Below are 21,959 nucleotides of genomic sequence, written 5' to 3'. Positions count from 1 at the left end.
ATCTGTTAACACAACACAAACACCAGATCAGACATCCAAATCCAGCATCTTTGAATCTAGCAATTTGGCTCCTGAAATCCTAGAATTCGGACACTTGCACCTCACACAAGAATGTATGGAGGTCATAAAACAAGCTAGGAAACCTACCACTAGACACTGCTACGCAAACAAGTGGAAAAGATTCGTGTATTACTGCCAGAATAATCAAATTCAGCCATAAACCGCATCTCCAAAAGATATAGTTGGATACTTACTACATTTGCAAAAATCAAATCTAGCTTTCTCTTCCATTAAAATACATCTCACCGCAATATCAGCTTACCTACAAATTACTCATTCGACTTCACTATTTAGAATACCAGTCATTAAAGCGTTTATGGAAGGCTTAAAAAGAATCATACCACCAAGGACACCACCTGTTCCTTCATGGAACCTCAACATTGTCTTAACAAGGCTCATGGGTCCACCTTTCGAGCCCATGCATTCTTGTGAAATGCAATACTTAACGTGGAAAGTTGCATTTTTGATTGCCATTACATCTCTAAGAAGAGTGAGCGAGATTCAAGCATTTACCATACAAGAACCATTTATTCAGATACATAAAAATAAAGTAGTTCTGAGAACAAATCCAAAATTTTTACCAAAGGTTATCTCACCGTTCCACTTAAATCAAACAGTAGAATTACCAGTGTTCTTCCCACAACCAGATTAGGTAGCGGAAAGAGCACTACATACATTAGACATCAAAAGAGCACTAATGTACTACATTGACAGAACGAAACTAATTAGAAAAACAAAACAACTATTTATTGCCTTTCAAAAACCTCATACAGGAAATCCAATTTCAAAACAAGGCATTGCTAGGTGGATAGTTAAGTCAAACCTGCTATCTTAAAGCAAAAAGAGAGCTGCCTATTACACCAAAGGCACACTCAACCAGAAAGAAAGGGGCTACCATGGCCTTTCTAGGAAATATTCCAATGAACGAAATATGTAAGGCAGCAACATGGTCTACGCCTCATACATTTACCAAGCACTACTGTGTAGATGTGTTAACTGCACAACAAGTCACAGTAGGTCAGGCTGTACTAAGAAAATTATTTCAAACTACTTCAACTCCTACAGGCTGAACCACCGCTTTTGGGGAGATAACTGCTTACTAGTCGGTGCACAGCATGTGTGTGTATCTGCAGCTACACATGCCATTGAACGGAAAATGTCACTTACCCAGTGTACATCTGTTCGTGGCATGAGTCGCTGCAGATTCACATGCGCCCACCCGCCTCCCCGGGAGCCTGTAGCCGTTTAGAAGTAGATCTTGAACATTTGTACATTTGTAAATATATTACTTTAACCTTTATTATGTACATACGTATTCATTCCATTGCATGGGCACTATTACTAATATACACAACTCCTACCTCACCCTCTGCGGGGAAAACAATCTAAGATGGAGTCGACGCCCATGCGCAATGGAACCGAAGTAGGAGGAGTCCCTCAGTCTTGTGACTCGAAAAGACTTCTTCGAAGAAAAACAACTTGTAACACTCCGAGCCCAACACCAGACGGCGGACTGTGCACAGCATGTGAATCTGCAGCGACTCATGCCACAAACAGATGTACACTGGGTAAGTGACATTTTCCATATATACACAACCTAGAAGAAAAGCCTTCAGACGTTATCCTTCAATTAATTGTTGCTTCGCAGTTACGTTACATGCATTAGGAGGTTGTTGTGCAACACTACTGGTTAATGTTGTCACTTATCTGAACTTGACAGGGAGCTGGTCATGGTCAATTGCAGAAGTTGCCCAGGATACCAAAACATGTGCCTTGGAGTTTCATTCTCAGTATCTTGGATTGGTTCTGCTTTGGTGAATGGTATATACTTATCATTATGATGGTATATTGTATGCTCAAATCATTCATTGAGTTAGATGGGTTAACCTCCTCCCCAAAGGACACAAGATCAGAGTGTACATTATAGCTGCTCTGCATTAAAGCCTTTTTCACAGGCTTTTGGTTCTCTTCCATTGTAACTGAGCCAACCCACCCCCTCCCCTCCACAACTCGACACATGGAGATCAGAAAACTTATGATGCTCAGTAATAAATTACAGACTTTCACTTTTCTGTAAAATTATGCATAGAGAGAAATACACAATACCAGAGCATCATTGTTGTCGGGCAATTCAAAAGGGAGGGGAAATTATTTTATCTCTACGTAGATAGCTGGCTTTCACATACGTAGGGAACCAAAAAGGCCAGTATGAAAATGAACATCATAATTAGAACAGGCTCAGTAAGAAATGGGTTACTCTAAACTACCCGTCATGAGAACGTAACGTACAAGGCTCAAGTGTCTAAAAATGGGGATGAAATTGTATGATTATGTGACTTGCACAATTATCTCACGAAGAGTTATCTTGGAAGGTTTGCAAATCACAAAAGTATTCCAGCATTGCATGAAAGATGACGTGGTCTTCTCAGAGCAAAACATCTACCCCTGCTGCTGTGCGCCAATACAAATATTGTTCCAGGAAGCTTCCTAAAACATAACCCGTTGATTTGCTTCATGGCTGGCAATAGAAGGAATGGAAAAGAAAGAGATTGTGAAGTTCACGGTGGAGAATAATGCAAAATTTAGATTCTTATTTTTCTCACCGTGCCTGAGTTTGAGACACAAAATCTACTAACAGAAAAGCATATGTCCAGTATCCTTTGTGGCGTAGCTGTGAAAATAATTGCTAGTGGTTGGAAAAATAAAATAAAAAAAACAAGTGCAGCCTTATATAGCAATTAGTGTCTGCAAGCAAAAATTGACCTACATTTCAAACTGTTAAAAAAAAAAAAAAAACATACTTTTAAATTTGCTTTCTTCTAATAAGGCATTTAGCTGTATAATCTTAACCTTTAGACCCTAGAAGTATACAAGAGGGTAGATAATAAAATGTAGCCTTAACTGTTAATTTGCTTGTGTAACGGTAAAACTTTTTTCCTGTAAAATATTTGCTGATAGAATGTGTTTTTATTCATCTTGAGCGATGTGTGATGTCCCTGCATCACCTTCTATAGCTGCAGTGATTCAAAATGAGGTTTGTTAGACCATTGTAATCCTAAACTAGTGCATTTTGCAGATCTTTCTGGAAAGAGTGCCTCTGTCCCAGATGAACTTGGAGCCTACGGACATTCAAGGACGTCAAGCTATGCAAGCCAGCAGTCAAAGGCATCAGGTAGTGTAGCATCTTCCCTCTCTGGTAAACTTTTGGTGGGTTCTAAATTAGTGGTGTTCTTCAATAACTTTGTAACTTAATGTTGTATTTTGTGGGTGTAAATCGTAGATTTCTATCCCATTTTGTAAATACACTAACTCTGAGGGCAATTAGATAACAGTTCGGAAAAATACAAAATACACTTTGTATTGCAGTTTATTTTCCACACGATGTTTGATATTTTGACTCACATGTCCTGTCAATTCATTGCTAATATGTCTTGTTTGTGTGTGCAGGGTACTAATTATATATTGAGACCTGTTTCTTTGTGTACACTGTGAGGTTGTAGAGATAAAATGTATGTTATTATTTCAATGATTATTTAGCTTCTTTATAAACAGTTAAGTTTGCCTTCATTTTCTGGTGTGTTTCTGTTGTTGGAAGTGGGGGTTCATGTTCAGCTTATCGCGTTCTCAACCCCAGTAGTTTAACAGATAATACACGTACGCTATCAACATTTCAAGCCAAATCAACATTAGAAATCGGCTATTTAAAATTTGGCCATGGTTAAAGTGGCGGATGGGTAAGACGCGTTTTTCTGTCTCCCCGTCTCCGATGCCACCCTACCCTGCTCTGAACCGCTGGAGTCTGCTTGGGAAGATTCGATTTAGAAAGGAGACATGGCGGTAGTTGAACAGTCCGGTCTGCAGCTGCCCACATACGTAGAATCGAGCTTGGGTCTGTGAACCAGGATCAGACAGGAGAGGCCTGCACACGGCCATCAGGCCACGGTTTGGATTGAGGCAGGAGACCACGGGAGGCTGCAACTGTGCTGGAGGGAAGTGATAACTGCACAGAACCCAGATGCGGGGATCAGAGCTTTGAAACTGTGGCTCACTGCTGCAAGACGACATCCCCCGAGAGGGCGGCTACAGGTGAGTCCTAAGACTCCCACGATGATACCTCTTGAGCAGGAGGGCAGCTGGCCTAGTGCCCTGACAACTCACTCAAGAAGGCTGCCTTTGCCAGAGTTCTGGCGTCTGCCCCCTCTCCGTTCACCCTTGACTGCCTTGGCGACTGAGTGGCACCTCACCATTGGACCTCTGCAGCGTTGCAGGCCCCAGTTGAGCCGTGTGGACTGGAGACGACCCAGAGCGAGAGGCCATGCCAGAAACTAATAGGAGGGGACCCAACAAGTAGGAGGCCCACGGTTCACATTTGAGGAACAACACAACCTTTAGCCAGCAGCCCTGGGCCCGGGGGGAAGACCACCTGGCAGAGAGCCCCCCCCCTCCCACTCGCTATCACTGGACTACCCGAACACCTCACAGATCTTAGCACCACGCTTGGTCCACTTGCCAACAATAGACTGTGGGGTTCTGGGTGGTGGCACCACGCTTAATCCACACGTCAGCAACAGGCTGTAGGGGCCTGGGTGGAGGCAGCCGAAGCTGGAGCCTGACACTGGCTTTTGGAAGTGAATGGACCACTGGGACTTACCTCTGGGACATGGATGGTTGAGGCAGCCTTCTTTGCAGTGAAGAACCCACCCAAGATCGGCACCACAAACTCTGGCAACCCTGGCCCCTGAAAGACGTCCCACTCCAATTCGGATTGCGATGCGGCCTAAGTGGCGCTAGAGAGACACAACACCTGAATCGAGAAGTTCACCTCCTGGATCACAGTTGGGGCATAGAAGACCTTGGCAGAAGTCCGTGAACGTCACACCCCAGCGGTCTAGTTCTCCAGGGACTCCCTTACCACCTACCAGCGCAGTCGGACATTTCTGACTTGTAGCACCAGGTACACCCCCTGCACACTTGGTGATTGAGGTTTTCCTCCCTCCGCAGGGTGCGCTTCACAAAGCGGAGAGATATGGCTACCGGACAAGGCAAGAAAGATCAGACACTGAAAGAGATGCTCACAAGACCCCCGGGGTCACACACTACTGAACCCACACAGCCCTCAAGGGTTGGCATTGCAATGACAGCTGGCAAGACAGATGCAGAGGTCATCTGACCTTTTTTTTAGAAGCTTTGTTCGCTTCTCTAAGAAATGACCTTCAGACCTTGAAGAAGGACCTCTCCGATGATCTCGAAGAAGTCCGCCGTGACCTGGATGGCTTGGTAAATAGAGTTTTCTCCATGAAAGAATGTGATAACACCCAGGATGAAGCTGCAGCAAGAAATCATCCATCTCCGGGACCAGCATCTAAATCTACAGGCCCACGCCAAGGATTTAGAAAACTACTCAAGACGTAATAATAATACACAAATCAAAGGAGTACCATCTGGGGCTAAAGGAGCTGACGTACATCGGTTTGTTACAGATCTTTTTCGATCGATCTTTGAAGAACCTCCCGATTTTGTCATCAAGCTGGAAAGGGAGCATAGAGTGGGCCCCAAGAGTCCGGACACTGCTCCTCCAGTGGATATCCTAGTGTGTGTCAACGATTTCCAGCAGAAGGAATGTAACCTTCATACTGCCAGAGACAGACACCCACTAGAAATCAATGGGCTCGAACCCATGCTTTATCAGGATTTGGTGGCTTTCACACTTCAGAAACGCAGAACATTTCGCCCTGTCACAGCCTGCCTACAACAGGAGGGGATCTTGTAGTCAGGGGCCACCCCTTTTGATTGATTTTTAAATAGCAAGGCAAACTCCACCAGCTCCACTTCCTTGAGGAAGCTTGCCGCATCCTGGGTATAGAAGATGATCCACCTGAACAGTCCCAGACAGATAGACGTGATTGAGGGGCCCGCAGGTGTCAACGATGGCAAACAGGGGCCTGGCCCACGTGCCTTCGTCTGGATCCAGCAACCATGGCTAAAGAGAGACAGGTGATATTGGAGTCTCTCTCAGGGGACTCACCGGGCAGTGTCTCGCCATGAACAAAGCTGTGAACCTCAAATATATTGCTTTGGGTGGTGGGTTGTCAGCGGAACTGGGTCCCAAGGCTGCACCACAACCCTTGCCATCTTTATCCAGTTGAATGCCCTGCCTAGCCGTAGACTAGATTGGACAATGACATGTTTAATGTTTATTTTTATATTTGCAATGTTGTTGTCGCAGGTTTTTTTGTTTATGTGGGGGAAACATATAAAAGGCAGTCACACGTTCCTTTAGTCACACCTCTATAGGTAAGATTTGCAGGTACGGCTCTTCATCTATTATGAGACTGCTAGCAGTCTTACCTTTCTACGAAACGCACCATAATCTTCAGATCCTAACCCTAAATGTTAAGGGTCTCAATAATCCTGTCAAACGGGCTATACTCTCATATCTGGAACACTCTAGGGCCACATTTGCTACTCCAGGAGACCAACTTATTGGCAGGCGATTGGCATTGTTTGCGTTCCCTAGTCTTTCAGCACCATTTGATCTCTTCCAGTTCCTTTAAGACAGAAGGGGTGGCAATTTTGGTATCCAGCTCATTCAAGAGTAAGATTGGCCTTAAACTGGCTGAGATCAAAGGCAGGCTATTCGCCTACTCGGTCTCCATTGGTGACCATGCCTTTACACTAGGTACCATGTATGCTCCTAATGAAGGGCAGGAACTCTTCCTCCATCGGGTGGTGGGGGATCATTCATTACTCACGGGGTGGGTGTTAGACAGACCTAAACATAGTATTTGATAATTAGTTCAACAGATCTGCACAAAGGCAGTGCCACTCTGAGGCTCTATCACAAGAGGGGAAATCTTGGCTTGAGGAGATGGGTTTGAGAGACCTTTGGCGCACCTCTGGAAACCTTGAAAGCGGTGGTTAGAGGTGAACTCATGGCGATATATGCAACCGACAATAGAATACATAAGGATAAAAGAGACCAATTGTTACGCCAGGTCACAGATCTTGAGCGCATTCATAAACGCACTGGAGGCCCCCCAAGTGTGGTGCCAGTTAGAGGCGACGAGTAAACAGTTTTCGAGCATAGATCTCGATAGAACTGAATATGCTGCCCTTAGACTCCGCCATTCCTTTTTTTATTGGTGGCAATCAGTGTGGCCGCCCTTTAAACTAATAGGCTGCGGGACCAACGTCAGGCCCCAAATATCCAGACAATTGTAGCCAAGAACCATCTGGAATACACCACAGACAACCAAATTGCCTCGGCATTTTAGGACTTCCATACAGACCTCTATGCTAGGCAGGACTTTACCAGCTGACGCACCAGAGAGCTTTCTTGATGGGGCTCGCAACTCCAAACTATCGACGGCACAAACATCCGAATTAGCAATTGCTCTTGGTGGTTGATCCAAAAAGGCATTCGACCGAGTCCTTTTGCCATACATCGATGCTACACTAAAACTGTTTGGTTTCGGAGAATGATTCTGTTTGTGGGTCTTAAAAAACTACTCCCACCCTGTAGAGCTACTGTTAGGGTGAACCGGCAGACATCGGCTTGATTTCCCATCCAAGTGTCCCCTTTCCCCCTTGCTCTTCACGCTCTACATGGAGCCTGTGGGCCAGAGAATTCGTGATAATCTGGATGTTAAGAGGATCCAACACACTATCAGTCTTTATGTGGACGATGTCTTGGTGGCACGGGAAGAACCTTTGGTCTCACTCCGGCTTTCCTGACTGAACTGGACTGTTTTGGTCAGATGACAGGTTTTCGAGTTAGCACCCACAAGTCCCAGGCCCTCAGCATCGCCTTCAAACCACACACGCTAATAGCCTTCTCACACCTTTAATCTCTACAATGGGTGCCCACTTCCATCCTTTATTTAGGGGTCCAACTCACCCCCACTCCCAACGGTACGACATCTCTTATCTATGCTGCCTTACACCGTCAGGTTGAAGCTAACCTGACTAGATGGTCCTTGTTGCGCCTTTCCTGGCTGGGCAGAGTAGCTACCATCAAAATGACAATTCTTCCTAAAATACTTTTTCTCTTTCAGTCTCTGCCAATTTGTCCTCCCTCTGGGGTTATTCAGGGTATGCAACGAAATCGGGATTTCTTTTTTCTGGGCCGGCAGTCGCTCCCGTAAGCGGAGAGAGCTAAGCTACCGGACACCAGGCGAGGATGCTTTAGGTGCCCTGAATCTCCAACAATATTATCAATGGGCTTAAATCTGATTTTTTCTTGAATGAGCCAGAGAGGAATCTGAAAAGCATTGGATTTTCATGGACAGAGCAGTGGCACAACAACATCTGTGGAAGGTTCCCTTCTTACATAAAAGTACCCGCCCGCACAAACTCTAACTCTCCTTTATCACTAGGGCCTACCTTGGGGTTGGGACCAAGTGTGTGTGCACAGGAGCTTGACTTTGTTCCCTTCACCGCTAACTGCGATTATTGGAAACATAGACTTCACCCTGGGACTCCATCCGGGTGCCCTGGCTATGCAAATTAGACACTGAGTCATGCACCACACCTTCCGCCACATGGCTCAGCGCCCTTTCACGCCTTTTGAGAAATTATTGCTGACCAAGTCTTCTGACGGGCACCTCATTACCAAGCTCTGTGCTTTACTCTGTCCACCTACTCAACAAACAAAATTGCCTGCCCAAAGGCGCTGGGAACAGGAGCCGGGTTGCTCCCTGACCCCAGTGGAATGGGGAGAATCTACCATCGTGCATGACACAGTGCTTGTAAAACACCGGTATTGAGACTGCCACAAAAGTTGTGACATATTGGTATATATAACACCAGTCCGATTACACCGAGGGAACCCTGCCTGCAAGCCAGAATGGTGGTGCTGCTCTCAAGGCACCCTGCTGCATCTTTTATGGGATTGCCTCCAACTTGCATCTTACTGGACCAAAATACTTGATAAAGTAGATTTGCACCTCAATACCCGGCTTCCCTGTATACACAATTCTGGGTTTACCCAATGTGCTTACATTCCCGCTGAAGTCACACAGGGGACGCCAGATTGGATTGAGACTTGGGTGCTGCACTGCAAAACATTTTGTCACACTGGGGCAAGAACGGGTCCTCACACGCCAGCGCTGGTTCCACCGTCTCTGGTATATCCCGGGGATAGAGGAATTGACCCTAAATCTCTCTGCCCAAGGCCCGTCATTTCCTCAACTTTGGCACCCATTCCCTGGCCCTTTTATCATCTGAATTCACTTGCCCCACATATCTCTGCATTCTCTGACTGATAGAGGTTATGCCTGACTGACTAAAGGGGTTCCCCTATGTGACCTGGCATAATTGTGATGACCAACTTATCTGTACATTCTTGAACACTGCTGTTCCCTGGGGTGGGGGGAGTTAAGGATTTGTTATGATAATACTCGATTTCTACTGCAGTTGAGCAATGTAAGCTCAGGATAGCAACACTTTCAATTCGTAAAACTAATTAAAGAGATTTCAACTACAAAATGTCTCTGCTTTCCCCACCTAGATATATCGTACCCATGCAGGCCTGAGATGTGTGAGCCACAATATTGGAGTGTGGGGGGGGAATTAATTCTGTCAACAAAAATATTGGCAGTGCTTAAGCAGATATGTGAATTCACAAGCAACCCCAAATTAACCTGTGCTGAACCCCATAGTAGATAAGCACAAGTGGTCAGGGTTACCTTGCAGGCAATGTGTAAATATTTATGCAGCCCTTCAAACAGTAATAAAGCAAAAACACAATACAAACAAATCGATCCCTCACTTGTTTAGAAAAATAGTCAGATTTAATAAATATACTTAAGACCAGAGCAGCAAAAAAACCAGAGAACAAGAGATATACAGTTTTAAAGGTTTACAGCGCCAAAAAGCACAAAGTGCCTGCTGTGGTTATTTGGTTGTGACGGACCGAGACAAATTCAAGATTTCAGGCAGACTGTGATAGAGTGTTGGCTGGCTGCAGGGACCAAGTTAGGCCCACTGATCTGTACCTTAAATCCTGGTTGTGGATCTGTGCAAATTCCTGTGTAGGGGATGCATTGTGCAGCAGAGGCGATGCAAGGTACTTGCGTGGAGAAGCAGCGCGCAGTGGTGGTTCCGAAGTGCTTCAGTGTGCGATGTCCTTAGGTGGAGATGTGTTGCACAGCAGTGGTTCTGAGGATAACAGTGGGTGCTGCAAGATAGAAGCGAGGAGATACCTCGCACAGCAGCCGCTTCGATACCTGTTGGGCTGCAATGCAAAGTCCTGTGTCGGATGTGTCACTCTGTGATTCCGATGCAGAGTTTTGGAGAGGTGATGCAAGGCACTGCATCAGTTCTGCTGAGACCACAGATCTTAGCATCTTCAGGTACAGTCCGAGGGATCTAGGACTGGTGCAGCACCACTTGATGGGGAGGGGCAAGACTCACAGCTGACAGTCTAGGTGGTGGGCTGAAGGCTGTTGAAGCCCTATTCTGTTCCTGAAGCTCTGATCAGGAGGCCAGCCATATAGCCCTTGGAGTCACTCTTGTGATTCCGGGGCCAAACTGTAGTAGAGTGGCAGTCCTTCTTGCAACAAACCTTCACAGCAGTCCTTTTTCTGAGTCTCCCACAGGTCCAGATGTGGGGTAAAGCATTGGGTCTGAAAGTCCACTAGTTATACCTAGTGCCCACATAAAAAGTTGGAGAAGGTTTTAGGGAATTCCCATTGAACCTTTTCAATTTACTTGTGCTCGCTCTTAGCTGGCTGCATGAACAGTGCAGTGGTGGCAAGTCCTTTGTGTGAAAGCAGAGCACAGTCTAGTCAGTTGCAGGTGGGGCTGTGCCCTGCTTCGCCCATCATCCTGCCAGTTGATAGCCCATCCAGGCACACCTAATCCCTCTATTGTGTGGATGTCTGGGAGGAATAAAAAAAAGTCCACACTACATCCAGGCATGTGATCTTGGAACAGAACAGACTGGAGGCAACAAATAGTGCAGGAAAATGGCAACTTTCTAAAAGTTGCATTTTCAAAATTATAACTTAAGAGGCAATTTACCATTAAATAATTTTTATTTCAGTTGAATACCAAACATGTCATTCCGTTCTGCTACTAAATTAAAGTTATCACTTATTATATGCAACAAAGTAATCCAATATTCTCCTATGCAAGAGGTAGGCTTCACAGTAGTGAAACACAAATTTAGGAGTTTTTCACTACCAGGACATGTAAAACTGTACATGTCCATCTTTTTAAATACACTGCACCCTGCCCTCTGTGCTGCGTAGGGCTTATTCCGGGGGTGACTTGTGTGTATTAAAAAGGGAGGTTTGCCCTGGCAAGAAGTTTAATTTGCCAGGTTGAAACGACAGACCTCTATGGCAGGCTTGAGAAATGTTTTAAGGGCTGTGTAAATGGATGGCGCAATAAGTACTGTAGGGCAACTAGTTATATTTACAGGCTCTGGGTACATGTAGTACTGCTTAACTAGGGACTTACAAGCAGTCGCGGGTCTCCAAGGGGGCAGGGCGTGACACAACATTAAAAAAACTCCTCTTCCATCTCGCTCCTGCACAGGCTCCCAGCCTGGCCTGCGGCCAATCCTGACCCTGCTCAGAGCTGTGAGGGAGAGTGCTGAGCACTCCCTCTCATTGCTCGTCATCCCGTGGCCCTGCCCCTTTTCACCAAAAACTATAATATACATAGTTCATTATAGTTTTGGGGGAAAAGTTTTGCAGCTGCTGGCGGAGGGGCAATGCTCCTCCGCCCTCATGGAGGAGCTGCCCCTGCTTACAAGTAATTTTAATATGCCAGTTGGGTGTAAGCCAATTCTACTAAGTTTAGGGGAGAGAGCACAAGTACTTTAGCACTGGTCAGCATTCCAAAGGCCAACAAAAATGGTTTCAGTAAAAATAGGAGTGAAGGCAAAAAGACCACCCTAAGGCTGATGTTTTTTTTTCCAGGGTTTCCATGTAACATGATTCCCACAGATAAACCTATTTGGCATTCTAAAATGATTGCTGTTAAAACTAGTATTTTTACTTTGTACACTGATTCTCTAGGTTATTTATTATGAAGATTACAGTTGGTTATATGCACAGAATGAAACAATTTATTTTTTACAAACTGAATGTTATTGATATTTTGATCACATAATAACAGTGTTACAGTGCATGCCATGGTATGATACTGATTTTGAAGTTGCACTATACAAAACATTGCAGGGTATATATGTTTAAAGCGTCCCTCAATATATGAACCACTCCCCCCTGCCCCCCCCCCCCCCCCAACACACACACACATTTTCTTGTGTTTCTTGGGGCAGTCCCTGGATCTTGCTTCCAAGGTACCAGTTTTGAGGGGGATGGGGACACTGCTCTCCATGATCTGACAATGTCTCTCTTGGCTAGTGTCACCCCGAGCCCCACTAAAGTCCTGCCCCCATTTGTGTCGCTGATTCCATCCAGGATTTCCAGCAGTGCAGTCCTGGGCACATTTCCACCCCAGGTGATGGAAGTGAGCTTCTGGCTCAGAGCAGTGCCAGCATGCCGGTGTCTCCAGTGCACCGGCGTGAAAGACCCAACTAACCCTATCGAAGAGGATTTCCTCTGATACATTAACCAACACCCATAAAGAGTGTCCGTTCTGACCCATGTTGCCAGGGATGCTTAGACATGCCACAGAGATCGTCAAAGAACCTGTTAGGTCAAGAGTGTTTACACCAAGGGTCAATAAGAAATACAAAGCTGCACTCTCAGATCCAACATTTATAAAATCGCAACTACCACCAGACACTATAGTTGTAAGTGCGGCATAAAAGCATGCTAATAGTCAGTCCACAGGAGATGCTCCTTCGCCTGATAAGGAGAGAAAAAACTGAATGCAGTGAGCTAAAAGGTAGCTGCTCATGCTGCAAATCACTGGAGAACTGCAAATTCTTAGGCACTCCTAGCATGGTATGATAGGGCCCACTGGGACGAAATCGAGGAACTGCTCCAGTATCTTCCACAAGAACATCAGAAAAGAGGTCAAGAGATAGTCTCAGAAGGGCAGGCCATCTCAAGCGATTCAATCAGATGCACCATTGATGGAGCGTATACATCAGTACATGGTGTAAACACCAGTGTTCTTATAAGAAGGCATGCTGGTTGCGGTCCTCAGGCTTCAAGCCACAAATACAACAGGGATTTCTTAACATGTCTTTCGATAAAGAACGCTTATTTGGCCCAGATTTTGATACTACTATTGACTAGCTGAAAAAAAGACTCAGAAACAGCTAAAGCTATGGGGCCCTTGATAACTACACCAACTAGAGGTGCTTTTCATAGGCCACAATTTAGGGGAGGTTTCAAACCATCATATAATGAGCCTTCCACCTCCCAAACCAAACAAGTAACACGTTTCTACAATAGAGGTTCCTTTAGAGGCTCTTACAGGGGTGCAAATAATAGAGACAGAGGTGTTTACCTGTAGAGGTTCTGCCTCACATAAAAAGACATTGACTTCTTACAAATCCCCACAGCACACACCGCTCCAGGGGGGGATGACTAGCAAATTTCTATCCCCAATGGTCCAATATCACCATAGATGAATCCGTTCTGTCAGTTATCTAACATGGTTATTGCCTAGAACTCATGTCCACTCCACTAAGTATGCCCTCTTGTGTTCACAAACTCTCACACAATCATCTCATTCTCTTAAAAGAAGAGGTACAATCCCTTCTTCTCAAAGGGGCAATAGAACCAGTTGCCCTGTCTCAACAGGGGTTTAGGATTATATTCCCCATACTTCCTCATACCGAAGACATACAGCTCCTTAAGACCAGTTCTGGACCTCAGACCTATACATACTTTCAAAGCATTTTCATAAGGTCACTCTGCAAGATGTTATTTCCCTATTACAGTAAAAAGATTACATAACATTAGATCTCAAAGATGCTTATTTCCACATTCCCCTACATCCATCACATCGCAAATATCTCAGATTTGTCACAATATCAATTCATGGTTCTACCATTCGGGGTAACAACCGCTCCCAGGGTATTCACAAATGCTTAGCAGAAGTGGCTGCATTCCTCAGAAGACAATATATTCATGTTTTCCCATACTTGGACAATTGTCTCATCAAAGCCAATGCTATCTAACAATGTCCGAAACATACTCAGTACACAGTATACCTTCTACACACTCTGGGATTTACAATAAACTTTCTCAAATCCCATCTCCAACCCTCTCAGATACAGCCTTATAAGGGAGCAATTCTCAATACTCGCTCAGAGTTGGCATATCCAAACCCAACACGGATTCAAGCTTTCCACACTCGCCTGTCTCATTTACAGGAGAACCATACTTACACAGTCAGACTAGTGAGGCAGCTATTAGGGATGATAGCTTCTTGCATTGCCGTTGTTCGTCATGCAAGACTACACATGCGTCCATTACAGAAGTGTCTGTCTCGTCAGTGGTCTCAGTCACAGAGTCATCTTCAGGATCTAGTGTTGTTGGAACTCCAAACACACCACTCTCTGCAATAGTGGAATCCTACCGACCTTTCAAAAGGGCGGCCCTTTCAAGACCCTGTGCCTCAAGCCACTATCACTACAGATGCATCACAGATAAGTTGGGGAGCTCACTTCAACAACCTCACAATACAAGGCAGATGGGGGTCCCGTTCAACAAATGTATCACATCAACTACTTGGAGTTACTAGCAGTTTTTCTAGTGCTCAAAGCATTTCTGCCACAACCTTCCCACAAAGTGGTTATAGTCTGCACAGACAGTGTGACAACTAAGTATTTTCTGTAGAAACAGGGGGGGACACATTCATCTCAATTGTCCCTTCTAGTGCAGACAATTTGGAAGTGGGTAATTCACAATCACATTCGCTTACTGGCAGAATATCTCCCAGGAATGGACAATCAGTTTGAAGACCTCCTAAGCAGGATGCAGCAACAAATGGTAATTTCACCCAGAAGTTCTTTACCAATACTTTCACCTTTGGGGAACACCAAAAACAGATTTCTTTGCCACCTTAAAAAATTCAAAATGACAATACTTCACATCCAGATACCCACACCCTCAGTCTAAGGGCAATGCTCTATGGATATTTGCTTAAGCTTTTCCACCTCTCCCACTCATTCCATTTCTGGTTCGCAAACTGAGACAAACATCACTCACCATATTCTTTGTAGCCCTCACAGGAGCACGTCAGCCTTGGTACACAACACTGTTAGATCTGTCTGTAGTTCCCCTCCAGAAACGTCCCAACAGACCATACCTTTTGACTCAAAAGCAAGGTCAAATCAGACATCCAGACCCCAAAACACTCAGTCTTGCGATATGGCTCCTGAAGTAATGTAGTTTGGATATTTACAACTTTCATCTGAATGTATGGACATTCATAGAGAGGTATGTAAACCTACAACTAGACAGAGTTATACTGCAAAATGGAAACGTTTTGTGTGCTACTGTCAACCTAAACAGATTGATCCACTCAAAGCATCAGTGCAAGACATTATTTGTTATCTGCTACATTTACAAAAGGCAAATTTAGCATACTCATCTATTAGACTTCATTTAGCAGCTACAGCTGTTTACCTCTGAAACAGACAACCTATTTCTATGTTCAGAATTCCTGTAATTAAAGCGTTTATGGAAGGACTTAAGAGGGTTATTCCTCCCAAGGTTCCTCCAGCTCCAGTATGGAACCTTAATATTGTCCTTATTAAACTTATGGGTCCAGCATTTGAACCAGTGCACTCCTGTTGTTTGCAATTTCTTCCTTGGAAAGTTGCCTTTTTAGTGGCTATCACTTCTCTACGACATGCAAGTGAATTCCAAGCTTTCACTTTAGAAGAACCCTTTTTCCAAGTACATAGAGATAGTCTTTAGGACAAACCCTAAATTTGTCCCAAAAGTAGTTTCACCATTTCACAATAACCAATCAGTTGTTACCTGTCTTTTTCCCACAGCCAGACACAGTTGCTGAAAGAGCTTTGCACACACTAGATGTTAAACAAGTACTTCTGTATTACATTGACAGGACTAAAGGTTTCAGAAAATCTAAACAGCTTTTTATAGCATTTTCAAGGCCTCACAAAGGAAATCAAATTTCCAAATATGGAATAGCGAGATAGTCAAGTGTGTTAAAACGTGTTATCTGAAAGGTTAAAGGCAATTACCTGCAGCTCCTAGAGCACACTACCAGAAAAAAGGTGCATGTGTGGCCTTCTTAGGAAACATTCCAATAGCAGATATTTGCAAGGCAGCTACTTGGTCTACACCACACACATTCACTAACCACTATTCTGTAGATGTTTTAGCTCACCAACAAGCAGAGGTTGGCCAGGCAGTGCTTAGGACACTTTTTCAAGCTACTCCAACTCCTACAGGCTAGCTACCGCTTACTTGGAGGGGGCTGCTTTACAGTCAATGCAAAGCATGTGTATCTACAGCCACATATGCCATCGAACAGAAAATTTTACTTACCCAGTAGACATCTGTTTGTGGCATTTAGTGCTGTAGATTCACATGCACTCTCCCTCCTCCACAGACGCCAGTAGTGGTTGTAGTAAATTTCTTCTACAAATATTGTACATATGTATATACACTGCATGGACATCCTTTTTTTTTAATTTAATTTTTTTTATAAAATATATACGTATATATAATCTAACAAAGGACTCAATGCGTATGCGCACTATCACTAAGAGGAGGAGTCACTCGATCTCGACTCAAAAAGATTATTTGAAAAAAACAACTTGAAACGCTCCGAGCCCAACACTACGTGGCAGACTTATTCAAAACATGTGAATCTTCAGCACTACGTGCCACGAACAGATGTCTACTGGGTAAGTAACATTATCCTTTTCTGCCTTTCTACTTGGTGGCTTTATTTACTTTAGGCTGTCCAGCTTAAGTTCGTCCCTCACTTTGCCTAAACCTTGTTTGTTATATTCTTCCACAAATGCTTTCTGTAAACAGGCCTTTAAATCTTGTTACTTTATCATATTTGCTGTGCATTCAAAGGCAGGGGTCAAATGTCAAGCTGTGTCTTCCGAGGGAGCATGTTGTTCAGCTTTGTGTTTGCTTTCGCTGACTTCAAAGTGAGAACTTGATTAGGAAAGAGGAATGCAGATTACTCTCCCCATGGAGCCCGCTAGTGGCCCTCCAATGCTCCATTTACGAGGCAGTAACATATCCCTTAAACAGCACATCATGTAACATGCGAATGACAGAATTTTATTTTCTCTAGATAGGTAATTGGGCTATTGCTTTTAACACAGAGACCCTTTTGGTACTTGCATTGCAAAAATTGTAATCCTCCAAATATATCACAATGAGCTATGAACGACATGTGGCTCTACACCTTGTAACCCTCACTGATTTCCACAACAAACATCTTGTACATTGATTTGCATACATCCTGAGAGCTCCAACACCCTGCACGGAGATGAGTAGCGCTATAAAAGAAATAAAATAGTAGAAATTATATAGTTATTTGTACAAATACTGGGACAGAGCAACACACCTGACATTCGTACAGTGCATGCATTTCTCTTACAAACAGGGACTGAACAAAGTCAAAAGCATGCCTCTCTTAAGCACCTTTGAAGTGGTAACAAGCTGTGCTGTGATCAAGTTTGTCCCCCTCCTTTTCATTTGCTTCTAAGTGTGAGCCTCCAGACTGCACCCAGCCAGTATCAGATTGGAACAAAGGGAGTCCTGATGGTTCCTTAACTTGGGCCTTTATCTTTGGCCTACCTGGAGATGAAAATACATTTTAAAAAGCCCCCCTCTGCCTGCATATTGCTGCTTTGAATGAAAGCGGACAACAGTACAGGAGTGTCTGAAAATTACACCGGGACAAGTTCAGCATTGGGGAAAAAGGCAAAGTTGTTATTCACAAACAACAACATCCCATCATAGCTCTTCTAAACACCTCAAACCCTCTTTTCCTTCCCTATGCTTTGAACATGCACTTCCAGGAGCTTACTTTATTTTCAAACAGCAAGTGCAGTGACAGCAGGACAATAAGAACTCATGGAAACATTGAACCTGTGTCAGTGCTTCAGTTTACATTTCAAACAGACAAAAAGGCATACTTGCTTTACTTGCAGTAGACGATTTTGGCACTAGCTGCATTCTAAAATACAAAGTATGGCTATTGTTTACTAACACCACAACTTATCACAATGCTTTGGGGCACCCACACCAACAACACACTTGTCTCTTTATTGGTCCTTATGAACTAAACTCACCAGACTGGACATTATGCTTGTGCAGCAGGTACAGTGGCACCATGCCCAACACAAACAAAATAAACATAAACCACAACTTAATTTCACCCACCTACAAATTCCTCTTCTGTCCCTCGACTCGCATCACCCCTCCCCACTCCTTCTTGCTTAACTTCCCATTCAGGCAGCAAGTCTACTGGCTCCAGGACAGTAAATTCACTCCTTTGTGCTTTCATGCACAAATCTGCAAGTTGTAACTTGAACCTTCCTGCTCATTGTAAACAGACACCACAATCTTAGAGCCACTCTGAGAATCCCTTCTTCTCCCACCCATAGGTCTAAGCTTATCTCCTTCTGCCTTTCAAATACAAAACTTCACATTCTGACTTTAGGTTCTTTTAACACTTTGCCAGACACTGTGTCTACTTACACCGCACCACACAGTCTAATAAAAATGACGCTGCACTCGTCATGCCCTATCACCACGGACAACAATTAACAATATATGCTCTTTCAGGCCCCATCTTTTACTTACTAAATCACATAAGCAGCTCAAACAGGCCTCTTGCTTTTTTTATTACTTTTCCAGCCGTAGTCTATACAACATTACTCAGTGTGCCATAATTATATTACATGTATTACGTGCAGTAACATCTTATGCCAAAAGTAAGATCAATATACAATGATAATTTGTTGTTCCACAGTAAAATGCAGATGTATATTTAATTAATACCACTACAACTCAGGACACACTACCTCTGTCACTGCTCACTTTTTTATTAAAATATATTTGACCTACTTGCTTTATCAACTTTAACTTATGCCAGTGTGTTCTTTCTAAACAACAGCAAATCCTCATCAGTAATATTGCATAACATTTTAGCAGGCATCTCATTCTCCTATCCCTAACTCTTGCATACACACTTGTATGTCTTTCAGTTTGTGCAACAGGTGCAGTAGCACAAAGCCAATCTGGTATCAAGGACATATTGAACTGAAATTACTGCTTCTGTTTGATTTTTTTTTTCAGGACACAAGGATACCTTTCCTTTATCTCTATGCCCCTGCACTCTAAAACACTCCACTTTGCAAAAGTGCACTCTCCGCCTCTTGACTCTACCCCACTGCGCTGTATGGAGCTGCAGTGTATGCCTCTCTTCTCTACGTCATTCTATGCCACTTTACTCTGTGCCACTCTAACCTACTGTGCGCCACTGCATTATATGCCACTTTAATGTACACCTCTGTACTCTACACTGCACTCTGTGCCAAGGCACTCTACTTAACTATGCACCACTGTGCTCTTTGCTACTGCACTCTACACCACTCTGGGCTAGGCCGCTACTATATGCCGCTCCACTCTACGCTGCAGCACTTCAGTCTATGCCACTTCACTCTGCTCTAAAACATTCTACTCCACTCCACTGCACTCTATGCTGCTCTACTGTATGCTGCGCCACTCTGCTCTGTGCCATACTACTCTAAACCACTGAACTGTACCCAATGTACTCTAAACCACTTTACTCACAACCAATGTACTCTACACCACTGCCCTCTACGGCAACATCTCTGAACCACTGCACTTTACACCACTATACTCTACAACACTCTACACTACTGCACCCCACACCACTTAAACCATTGCGCTCTACCTTACTGCGTGTTATGCCACTCTATTCTACTCTGCACCACTGTACTGTATGGCACTGTTCTCTTCAGCACTCTGATCTGCAACACTGTAATTCACTGCAGTGTACGCCAGTGCACCCTGTCCATAGACTGTACACTACTACGCTCTAAGACACTCTACTCTGCAAGACTGCACTCTCTGCCTCTGAACTCCACGCTACACTGCACTCTTTGCCACTGCACTCTACCCTGTACCACTCATCTCTACGCCAATAATTTCTCTACCACTACATTCTACACCACTGTAATCTACTCTCCATCACTGAACTCCACACCACTCTACTCCTCTGCTCTCTATACTGCACCAGTCCAGTTTACCCTGCACCACTTCACTCTACTCTGAAACAATCTACTCTGCCCCTCTACACCACACTACTCCACCCTGTGCCACCTGTACTCTATTAAACTTTACTCCACTCTGACACTCTACTCCACTCTAGGCCACTCCACTCTGTGACACTATTCCACTCTACAATGCTCTACGCAACTCTCTCTATGCCACCCCAGGCTGCTTTACGCCACTCTATCCTATGACACACTGCTCTACTCTGTGCCCCTCCAGTACTCCACTTTACACAACTCCACTCTAGGACACTCTACTCCACTCTATGCCACTCCATTCTACGACAGTGTACTCAGCTTTACACCACCCTACTCTAGAGCACTCTACTCTGCGCAACACCTTCACACCACTCCAGTCTGCTCTATACCACTGAACAGGACTCTTTGCCACTCCACCCTATGACACACTTCTCTGACAATCTACTCCACTCCTCTCAACTTTACAACACAGTGCTTCACTCTACGACCTTCCACTCTGACACCCTACTCCCTCCCGATACTCCACAACACCATTCCATTCTATGCCACTCCATGCCACTCCACTCAGCTTTACTGTACACCACTCCAAGCCTCTCTGTGCCACTCCATAATGCCCCACTCTGCTCCATTCCACTCTCCTTTATGCCACTTTTAGCCATGTTAAACGGCTGCATAGCTGGTGTACAACATGGCTAAATAATGTTGGCAAAGCCAGTAGCTCTTGCAAAGGCGAAACCTATTGGCTTTGCCAATGCATGTCTTTTGGCACTTAAGAGTAGGAAAAGGTTTAACTTACAGTAACTCAGTTTCTCCTGGTCCTTAAGCTCTTCCCTGTTGCCAAAGCCTTCCCACCCATCACTAAGCTACTGGTTACAACGTACACAGGTTGTCCCCTGTTTTCCTAAGAAGAGAACTGGCGAGGCCATGCATACATACAGGTAAAGGGCATGCTCCTTACGCTGTTTGTGTGAGTGCATGGAACAGACTTGTAAAGCACTATTTTAAAGTGCTAAAGAAGGATTTCGCATCTTGCAACAAGGTAGCATGTCGCCCACAAGTTTATAATATTAGTGTTAAATCGACTAAGCAGATCACCTTCTTTTTTATTTTTTGTATCTGTTTATTTTGGTTAATATCTCACTGTTGGTGTTTAAACTCTTTGGGGGATTAGAATTTTGGACCCCATCTTTTCTAATATCAAGGACTTGCTAGTTGATCCCCCTTACCCACTTTGTTGGTCTGATCACCATGCAGTACCTTTCAGGCTTAATTTATACACTCAGCCTTATCTAACACAGTCCAATTCTAATCTAAAATGTAGGTCAAAACTCAACATTTCTGCTCTTTATGAGCAACTCCTTAGTACTAGACCTACCCTATTGTTTTAGCAGGACTCACCCTCCTGCTCCCTGATTTACAGTGGCCCCCAAAGGGGAAAAGAAATGTTGTAAAGTGCTCGAAAGATGTTGGAGGAATTCGTACTCGAACAAAGCTAAGGCCAAATACAGGGAGGCCTTGAAAGGCTACCATACCGGATGTAAAACAGCTCGAGCAACTTTTTATACAGCTAAAATCATTAAAGCTCAGAATCGTCCGCAGATTCTTTTTAATACAGTGAAAGAAGTAGCAGAGCGCTGCACTATTGCTCCTGTCTCCCCCAGAGCTACTGTGAAGAGCTATCTGCTTC

The 21,959-nt window shown here is 44.3% G+C and overlaps 1 protein-coding gene across 1 annotated transcript in view; it reads left to right on the top strand.

The window, feature by feature from the left end:
* The window catches only part of EEIG2 (EEIG family member 2), a 290,983-nt gene that overhangs the window by 183,509 nt on the left and 85,515 nt on the right, over positions 1-21,959 (top strand). The window contains exon 7 of the mRNA XM_069232405.1: positions 3,137-3,232. Coding sequence (XP_069088506.1) covers positions 3,137-3,232 — 96 coding nt within the window. The remainder of the gene's footprint in view (positions 1-3,136; positions 3,233-21,959) is intronic.

The sequence above is a fragment of the Pleurodeles waltl genome, chromosome 4_2, assembly GCF_031143425.1.
Source record: "Pleurodeles waltl isolate 20211129_DDA chromosome 4_2, aPleWal1.hap1.20221129, whole genome shotgun sequence".
NCBI classification, from domain to species: Eukaryota; Metazoa; Chordata; class Amphibia; order Caudata; family Salamandridae; genus Pleurodeles; species Pleurodeles waltl.
This window is presented reverse-complemented; position numbering and strand designations above follow the sequence as displayed.